Consider the following 10,003-nt stretch of genomic DNA (forward strand, 5'->3'; position numbering starts at 1 on the left):
ACAATTTTAGAGCTATAAAGTTAATATTGTTTGTTTAGTTTAAATTAAAGCACAAAAGGAGAGGAAATTATATTTAAACATGCCCTATAGCTTTTATAAAAATGTTATCACTTTGTTAAATAAATTGTCTTAGATATGCTATTTAAATACGTACTACATGTAATCTTTAAAAATATCATTGAATATATTATTATATTATTTTAGTTATAGTAACAATAGTATATCTATAAGGTAAAAGGAAACCTGTTAAAATGTTCAACATGATTAATTTGCATGCAATCATTTATTAAATAATAAAATTGATTTGTACATGTTAATTCAATCAATAAAGAAACTACATGTTTGATTTCTTCGGACATAGAATGAACAATTCGTATTTTAAATTTCAAATTTATTTATAACTATTTATTTTCGATCAGTTATATTCTAAATATTTGTTCGTTTAATAAATTACAAAAATATTTAATATTACAAAAATATCTCAAGATTTAATATTTTGAAAATGATTAAGAAAAATTAAAGAAGTTTGTTTATGTAAATGTAATTTTATAAATTCCTGTTTATTTTTTTGCAATGATATAATTAGAAAAAAGTTCAATAATAAAAAAATTATTCGGTATTTTTATAACATTTTAATATATGATAGAAAATAATTTATAACAATTAAGGAGTTAGGACACGTTAACGCGTTCAAAAATTACTCAAATTTTAAAACATTGGTAGAACAAAGCTTATTTTACAATGGTATGAACTATAAAAAAAAGAACATTAATTTTGTTTTAAATTTTATTTATTTAGGTTTTTAACGGTATCGCTCTGAATGATTCTTTAAAAATGACCTAACAGTGTGCAGGATTCCTCCTGAAAAGGATTACCGAGAATAAAAATTAAAAAAATGCTTAAAACTAAAGTATATTTTCTAGGCATTGACGCAGTTTTCTTATGAACACACTAGTTGAAGGGCTGTAACGCCACGACACGTAGGTATACGAATCGACTAAAGTCTTCTTATTTCCAAAAGTAATTTGTTTTAAAGGTTGGAACCTTTTGCAATTTATTTTTAACACTTCAAACTACCATTAAAGTCAACAAAATTTTATTTTTTTCAAAATTTCAGTATCCTAACCCCTTAAGAAACTATTCTCTAAATTTTTAAATTTAAACTAGGAAAGACGTTGAATGTTGTATCACGTGTACAACGAGTATAACTTCACTTCCGCTTCGCGGTAAAAACCGGTACGCTATACATCACAAATTGAAAGAATACTGTACTTTTACTGGTTTCGAAAAAGTTTAGAAAAATTCATTGATTCAAGACTATATTATCGAGACTCAGAAATGGTTGGAAAGGGGAAAATGTTTGTAATAAAGCGCGGTAAGCATTATAAAATGTAATTTATTAGTATATTTACACTGCTACTTTGTGAAATTTAAATTTATTAAACTAATCTTTATTATTGTTAGATGGGCGCAAAGAAGATGTTCACTTTGACAAAATAACATCCAGAATTCAAAAATTATGTTTCAATCTAGATATGGATCATGTGGACCCTGTATGTCTAATTACTAATTATCTGTTATTCGTTACATGTAACTTGTTATAGTATTATTGAAACTAACAATTCAATTGTTTTCATTATGTTTTACAATTATTTCATAGAAGTATATTCTGTTATTAAAGCCATAAAAGTAAAATTAACTTTTGACAATGAAAATAATATATTATGTTTATAATATTTTTAATTGTTTGTTTATAGTCTGCAATTACTTTTCGTGTTATTAGTGGTTTATATTCAGGAGTTAGCACAGTTGAATTAGATAATCTTGCAGCTGAAACTGCAGCCAGTATGACTACCAAGCATCCAGATTATGCTATACTAGCTGCAAGAATTGCAGTTTCTAATCTTCATAAGGAAACAAAGAAATGTTTTAGCGGTATTGTAGAAAATATAATTAATTTATATCACTTTATAATTGAATAGTTCATTAGTTTAGTTTTATTTTAATTGTTTCATTTATAGATGTAATACACGATTTATATAGTGTGGAGCAAAAATATACTAATGATCCCAAACCTGTTATTAGTGATAAATACTACAATATTATTAAACAAAATTCAAATAGATTGAATTCGGCAATCATTTATGATAGAGATTTTAACTATAATTATTTTGGCTTTAAAACACTTGAAAGAAGTTATTTATTAAAAATACATGAAAAAGTTGTTGAAAGACCACAGCATATGTTAATGAGAGTTGCAGTTGCTATCCATGGTGAAGATATTGACAAAGCTATAGAAACATATAATTTTTTATCGGAACGGTACTTTACACATGCATCGCCAACACTTTTTTCTGCATGTACTGTGTTACAGCAAATGTCTAGGTATTATTTTATCATATTTTTAATACAATATCATAAAATACACTTTTTTCTATGATCCAAAATTCATATCTTTTTACAGTTGTTTTCTCTTAACAATGAATGAAGATAGTATTGATGGAATTTATGATACATTAAAAAGATGTGCACTTATTAGTAAATCAGCTGGTGGTATTGGACTCAATGTACATTGTATTCGTGCAAGGGGTACACCAATAGCTAGTACACATGGTGTGTCTAATGGTTTAGTCCCAATGATTAGAGTATATAATAATACAGCTCGATACGTTGATCAAGGAGGAAATAAAAGACCAGGAGCATTTGCTATATACCTAGAACCATGGCATGCAGATATTTTTGAATTTTTGGATCTCAAAAAAAATACTGGTAAATTACTGATTAACTAATTGTATGCTCAATACTGTTTTCATACTTGTATAATATTACATTTAATTGTGCTTGATAGGTAAAGAAGAACATAGAGCAAGAGAATTATTTTATGCTTTATGGATTCCTGATCTTTTCATGAAAAGGGTTCTAGATAATGGTGTTTGGAGTTTAATGTGCCCACATGAATGTTCTGGCTTAGCTGATGTTTGGGGCGATAAATTCGAAGCTCTTTATACATGGTACATTATTAAATATTATATAATTGATTATTTTTTATTCTTATATAAGTATGTTTTATTAGGTATGAAAACAGAAAAAGATATAAACGACAAGTTCAAGCCAGAGATCTATGGACTGCCATTCTTATTGCACAAGTTGAAACAGGAACTCCATACATGCTTTACAAAGATCACTGCAATCGTAAATCAAATCAACAAAATTTAGGAACAATCAAAAGTAGTAATCTATGTACAGAAATTATACAATATTCTAGTCCAGATGAAGTTGCTGTATGCAATTTAGCTTCAATTGCCGTCAATATGTTTGTGAATGCTAAAACTAAAACTTTTGATTTTCAAAAACTTCGTAAAGTGACGAAAATTGTCACAAAAAATTTGGATAAAATTATCGACGTTAATTACTATCCAATTCCAGAAGCAGAAAAATCAAATTTTAAACATAGGCCTATTGGTAAATATTTTTAGTTATTATGCACAATATAAATATATTAATTTATTCATAACGTTTATGAATATTTATCACATGTATTGTAGGTATTGGAGTACAAGGTCTTGCAGATGCATTTCTGCTAATGCGATTTCCGTTTGAAAGTGAAGAGGCACAAAAACTCAATATTCAGATATTTGAAACATTATATTATAGTGCATTGGAAGCTAGTTGTGAAATTGCTATGGAAAAGGGTCCATATGAAACTTTCAAGGGTAGCCCTGTTAGTAAAGGAGTAAGTAAATTCAATATTACGAGTATTTCAAGTCTAAATTAATATTAAATTTAGGTAATTATTTAAAAAAGGGGAGTCTCACCGATATTGATTATTTTTAAATATATTGTAGAAATCAACATTTTGATTTCTCAAATCAACAACTTTTTTCCATACATATAACCGCCGCTCATCTTAATTTCAGCATAAAAATTGTGTTAATTCATTTTTAGTATTTACAATATGATATGTGGTATGTCACCCCAACTGATTTGTGGGATTGGAACGTATTGAAAGAAAAAATTGGACAACATGGAATTAGAAATTCATTATTAATTGCACCTATGCCAACAGCTTCTACTGCTCAAATTTTAGGAAATAATGAATCTATAGAACCATATACTAGTAATATTTACACAAGACGAGTATTATCTGGAGAATTTCAAGTCGTAAATCCTCATTTATTACAAGATTTAACTGAAAGAAATCTATGGGACGAGAATATGAAAAATGAAATTATAGCAAATAATGGTTCTATTCAGGTTAATATTATGTACATCTTTCATTTATATTACTAAATAATTATTTAAAAAGACATATGATAATATAATTTGTGTTTTATAGAAAATTGAACGTATACCAGAAGATTTGAAAATGCTCTACAAAACTGTTTGGGAAATATCACAAAAGACGATTTTAAAAATGGCAGCAGATCGTGGTGCTTTTATAGATCAATCGCAATCATTAAATGTTTACATGGCTAAACCAACAATGGAAAAATTAACTTCAATGCATTTTTATGGATGGAAAATAGTAAGTTTAAAAAGTTATATTATGATAGAGATCCTTCTTACTTCAAGTTTAATATAATTGTGGTATTATAAGTGATAATATTACTAAAGTCTATACAAAATATTTTATTGTTACAGGGTTTAAAGACTGGTATGTATTACCTAAGAACGAAACCAGCCGCTAATGCTCTTCAATTTACAGTTGATAAATTAAAATTACAAAATACCAGCAATGCTATGGCTAATCAGTCTCTTAATTCAGAAAATGGAAATAATGAAGAACTTAGTACCGAACAAAAAAATGTATGGCTAAAGAATCAAAATAACGAAGACATTGAAGCTGTACTTGCATGTTCCCGCGAAAATGGAGATGCATGTTTGGCTTGTGGATCATAAATACAAGTTTTTATTAGAATTTACACTGTACTTAAATAAGAATTATTATCTAGAAATATAATAAATTTAAATATAACATTTATAAATATATAAAATATTGTAAACATGCATTTTGTAACAACGTATAATTTTGTAAGGAACCTGAAATACAGTATTTTACTATCAATTTATATTATTATAATGGACTAACTAATTTATTATTCAATTTTAATTATTTGATTATTATTAAAAGTTTCTTAAAGTAATACGAAATACAAATTTTTAAGTTATGATTTAGAATTTTGCGCGATGCAGAAAAAGTCAACTAATTGCAGACAATGTTGATAACTGTTGTATTATATATACTACAGTCAAGTGTTTAGGTATAGCGTCACTACGGTAGTCAAGTGAAATTCCAAGTGTGAGTATATACGTAGTAGTCGCGATCCAGTAGTGTCAGATAAATTTCGTTGACCGTTTAGTGTGAATACGTTTATTTTGGACACATTTGTGAGTGATTCAGCATTGCGCTGATTAAACATATATTGTCTTTGTTATTCAATCGTGAAAAATCAAGAAGATGTAAATAAAAAGACACTCTCCTGCAGCAAATTTGGGTAGTGTTGCCCCAGCTGATGCGTTTTAACATATTTGACAGTTGAAATTTCGTAATTGTTGCCCATATTTTAATATGAGACGTTTTACGCAATTTATCTAAATTACCGTTCAGAATGGCGGATATAGAATACTTATTTCGTTTAGATAAATATGTAGGCCCAGAATCTCTGGCAGAACTTTGTTTTCGAGTGATTTGCAAAAATTTAGACATTATCTCTGTAAAAGAGCAGTGTGATAAAGAAAATTCTGTACGAACACTCGCGAAAGGATTGGTTTTGCCGAGCGAAATATGTGATAAACTTATTGAATACGTTCTGCGAAAAAATACAATAGAATTTCATAATGAATTCTTTCATATATTCAGTGATACATCAACGACCAAACTTAAACGTGTCAAAGTTGTGAGATCCAATATTTCTAACCACTCAGCACAGATTTTAACTTCTCATAAGCTTGTGGAACTAGAACTTACTGATTGCCCTAATGTCACAGAATCTGCTATTGAATATATAAATGCTAACGCAGATAATCTACAAAGTTTAGCATGTCGTGGGATACATTCTTCCATCATTCGAAAATTATCTACTGGTAAGAGTACGAACAATTTCCCTTTATTATTTATAGTACAATTATTTAACTATCAATGCTGTAATTCCAATATAAATCTTTGTTAATAATGTATATACGATAACAATGTTAATTGTTATACAAAGACTTTATTTCAATTTTAGAATACTAATGCTCTTTAACATTATGTATTGTTTAATAATTTAAGATAATGATGAATAATTGTTTTTTAAAAAGTGAAATAAATGTTATACTATAGCTTTGTTATAACGTTATAGTCGTTTGCAGAATGAATGCAAATGATGTTATTAGAGCAAGATAAGCCAAAGCAAAATAAAAGTAAAGTCACTATTGCCTGCTTGGAAATGTTTGAAAAATATGTAGAATGTTATATCATACATTAATATTCTAAATTATTGAAATTAATGTAATTTGTAATACAATTTGAATCATGATAAATTATTTATTAGTTTAAAGCACTGATTATGTTAAATATGCTAAGAGTAGCAAATAAGATATATTTAAAAAAACTATAAAATTAACACACATGTTTGTTTCAATTACCAGAATACCAAAAACGAGGGTATGTGTTCAAGATACCAAAACTACGATGTCTGGCTTTAGAATATGTTGCAATTTATTCACAGGAGTACAACCTACTTTTGGCTGGATTAACAAATTTGACACATCTGGATTTATCTAATAATATCCATGTAGGCTATTTCACTTCTTTCGACTTGGTCCCCAATTTAATATCTTTAGTTTTACACAATAACAAGATTAATAAGCAGGCACAAGCTTTCTTTAGCAACATTTGCCATTTAAAAAAGTTAAGGTACTTAATCGTCTTTTATTTATTTTTATTTTATAACAGAATAAAATAATACATGATATTTGAAATGATATATTTAACTTAACATTGTAATATTTGTGATTAGGCATTTGGATATTTCCCAACTTGAATCCTCTTATGGAAAATTTGAGAACCCTAAGACGATCTTATCTGACATAGTAAATGGTTTGCCAGAATTAACTTCTTTGGATATTAGTGGCACAAATTTAGCAGGATTACAAGTAACAGTAGACATTGGAGTAGAAGCAGTTGAACACTCTTCTTATTTAGAGTTTGATGATATTAGCAATAGCGAACATTGTAATATACAAGGTCTTGCTTCCAGAGTAAACAGACCTTTACAGTTTTTAGGGCTCTATGGAACAAATGATGGAGCTTGTAGACAACGTAATATTCCTGCAAAATTGGTAAGTAACAAAAACATTCTATATTATATACTCTTATGACATTTTCAATACTTAATTTTTTCAAGTATATTGTGTTTTTGTATATCAGATAGCAGGAGAAGCAAATGAAGATCAAATACTGGTTGCAGCTTATGCTTACATGAATAATAGACCCGGTTTTTTGCTAAAGGTACTGAATGACCTTTATCGTCTGTACAAATATGAAAATTGTTACAGAGTGGATCAAACACTTCGTGCGACATTGGAAGCAATGGAAAAGCATCCTCTAGAAAAAAACATACAAATATGCGGGAGGTATTTAATTATTAACAACATAATATTTTACATACTGAGAAATATACATTCTACAAAATATGACATGAAGTATAATTTTCCTTTAGCGCAATAACATTTTATATTATAAAAATCAGAGAAAAGGATGAATTACCACTACAACTGAAAGAAAGAATTGTTTCCACTCTTCTTACTGGAATGAGCATATATAAGAACGAGGAAAGTATGATTCGCAATGTTTGCCTAACACTATGTCAATTCCGTATACCAGAGGATGTTGTATGTATCATACCTATTTGAATTAATAACATTTAGTCTGTATTATGAAATGCAATCAAAAGAAATTTTTTTTCGTTCAGGACAAAACATAAAATGGGGTTGGAAATAGTTTTATGTTCCCAAGAAATGCTGCTAAAGACCAAAAAAATCTTTTTGATTGCATCATTCCTAACGAGCAATTGTTTTCTAATAAATTAAGATTCTATCTAGTAAATCAAGATCCTATCTCATATAATAAATCAAGATTTTATCTTGATTTTATCTTGATTTTATCTTGATTTTATCTTGATTTATTATGTATTATTCGTAACAAACATTTAACTAAAACTATTTATACTATAAAATATTTTTTGAACGATAAAAATGTATCTAATTGTATCATGTTATTTATGTTTTATGAGATGTCGAATTATGAAGCATTGGTGAAAGTACTTCTACATTCTGTCATGCACACAATGCAAGGAGGTTTCGTTCAACGTATTGGAACATTTATTCTAAATATTTTGGCATGTCACATAACAGGCAGAGAGAAACTATTATTAGGCAATCTCGGTTGTATCAAGACAATGCTTGAATTAATAAATTATAGAGTTCGGTCTAACATATTTGATGAAGTTTTGGAAGTAGCATGGTCAATCATGTGGAACATGACTGATGAGACTCCTATAAATAGTGAACGATTTTTTAATGAAAATGGTATAGTGCTTTTTCATGAGTGTGTGAAGGTATGTGTTACTATAGTTAAATACTATCATTAGTAAAATAAGCATTAAATTATTACAAATAAAATTTGTTTTTACAGCTATATTTTCGCAGACACGAATTATTAAAAAATATGATGGGATTACTGGGCAATGTGGCTGAAATACAACATCTGAGAGTACATCTAGTGCAAGAACAATACATGATACTTTTTAAAAGTTTATTATATTCTGACAATGGAGATATTGAGGTATTTTCACACCTTTAATTCAATTTTATAATTGTACATTTATAGTATTTAAAATATTTGTTCTATGATTAGGTACCTTATAATGCTGCTGGTATACTAGCTCATATAGCATCTGATGGTGTTGAAACATGGACAATTAACAGACCAACTCGGAGTGAAGTACTTGAAGTTATGGTTGAAGCTATTGAACAATGGGATATATTTTCAGAACGTAATATCAATTACCGCTCGTTTTTACCATTATTGCGTTTGTTAGATGTGTATCATACACCCCAGTGTCAGCATTGGGCAGTTTGGGCTCTTGCTAATCTCACCACTGTTTATCGTAAGTATACGTTGTTAAATTTAATTTTATTGTAAATTTATAGATTGCTTCTTGTTTTAAGAAGTTTAGTCATTTACTTGATAAAATAACGAATAATATAATATTAAAGAATTGAGAATTCTTAATCTTTTTTATCATAATTATTTTTACTAAGGAAAATCTCTAAGAGTTAAAATCTTAAAAATATAAATAATAAAAGCAATTTTTATTAAAATCATAATTATTCTTTTAACAGCTCAAAAATACTCTATATTGGTTGTACAAGAAGGAGGTATTGAAAAATTAAATACTTTAATGTCTGATCCAAGACCATATGAACGTATAAAAGAACTTGCACATTTTGTGATCGAAAATTGCTGTCAGAGTAACAATTCCAATGATGTACATCATCGTGAATCACCTGTAAATGTAGAATTTGGTTTGGGTGATTAAAAAATAATCTGCATTGTTATAATTTAAATGTAACATCGTTAGAAGTAAAATATTTGATATTTATACTTCTAACCAACAAGTGTGAGTAAGATTATCACAACATGCTAAAATATTTGTATGTTTATTTTCTAATATTTAAATTTTTAGTTGAATAACTGCTCAAACAATCTTACTCACACTTTCACTCTTTGAATATTTCGTTGCATATTTTATTTATTATGTGTTATGAAATACTTCTAAAATATGTATGAAAAAAAATATTATCACGTTCTTCATTGATTAGCTGATATAAAATATTTTTGATATTTATTATCAACCTTTATAAATAATATTCAAATTCAAACATGTTTTTGGTTTATGTAAATAGTCACAATGTATTATAATCAAGAAAAAGCTAAAACTAGATTAAAGTTATATTT

General features: G+C 27.7%; 2 protein-coding genes across 2 annotated transcripts; both read left to right on the forward strand.

Moving 5' to 3' along the window:
* Positions 1-1,187: 1,187 nt before the first annotated feature.
* On the forward strand, positions 1,188-5,061 carry Rnrl (Ribonucleoside diphosphate reductase large subunit). Its single transcript, XM_076323654.1, has 11 exons — positions 1,188-1,375; positions 1,465-1,553; positions 1,758-1,935; positions 2,022-2,385; positions 2,465-2,769; positions 2,849-3,011; positions 3,074-3,462; positions 3,546-3,733; positions 3,946-4,254; positions 4,337-4,525; positions 4,642-5,061. Exons 1-11 carry the CDS (start codon positions 1,339-1,341, stop codon positions 4,897-4,899), a joined length of 2,469 nt encoding a protein of 822 aa, XP_076179769.1. The 5' UTR covers positions 1,188-1,338; the 3' UTR covers positions 4,900-5,061.
* Positions 5,062-5,309: 248 nt separating this feature from the next.
* Positions 5,310-9,932, forward strand: LOC143152818 (protein zer-1 homolog). Its single transcript, XM_076323356.1, has 9 exons — positions 5,310-6,084; positions 6,631-6,898; positions 7,002-7,323; positions 7,412-7,617; positions 7,704-7,875; positions 8,277-8,600; positions 8,678-8,827; positions 8,900-9,152; positions 9,388-9,932. Exons 1-9 carry the CDS (start codon positions 5,610-5,612, stop codon positions 9,582-9,584), a joined length of 2,367 nt encoding a protein of 788 aa, XP_076179471.1. The 5' UTR covers positions 5,310-5,609; the 3' UTR covers positions 9,585-9,932.
* The last annotated feature ends 71 nt before the right edge of the window (positions 9,933-10,003 follow it).

The sequence above is a fragment of the Ptiloglossa arizonensis genome, chromosome 11 (assembly GCF_051014685.1).
Source record: "Ptiloglossa arizonensis isolate GNS036 chromosome 11, iyPtiAriz1_principal, whole genome shotgun sequence".
In the NCBI taxonomy this organism is placed as follows: domain Eukaryota; kingdom Metazoa; phylum Arthropoda; class Insecta; order Hymenoptera; family Colletidae; genus Ptiloglossa; species Ptiloglossa arizonensis.

What these genes read in the sequence shown, in the direction of transcription:
- LOC143152818 (XM_076323356.1), top strand. Translation starts at nt 5,610, where the DNA reads ATGGCGGATATAGAATACTTATTTCGTTTAGATAAATATGTAGGCCCA. An exon ending in TCCGTATACCAGAGGATGTT is followed by an intron (nt 7,876 to 8,276) that starts GTATGTATCATA and finishes ATGTTTTATGAG; the next exon opens with ATGTCGAATTATGAAGCATT. An exon ending in TTTTTCATGAGTGTGTGAAG is followed by an intron (nt 8,601 to 8,677) that starts GTATGTGTTACT and finishes TTGTTTTTACAG; the next exon opens with CTATATTTTCGCAGACACGA.
- Rnrl (XM_076323654.1), top strand. Translation starts at nt 1,339, where the DNA reads ATGGTTGGAAAGGGGAAAATGTTTGTAATAAAGCGCG. An exon ending in GTAGCCCTGTTAGTAAAGGA is followed by an intron (nt 3,734 to 3,945) that starts GTAAGTAAATTC and finishes ATTCATTTTTAG; the next exon opens with TATTTACAATATGATATGTG. An exon ending in CAAATAATGGTTCTATTCAG is followed by an intron (nt 4,255 to 4,336) that starts GTTAATATTATG and finishes TGTGTTTTATAG; the next exon opens with AAAATTGAACGTATACCAGA.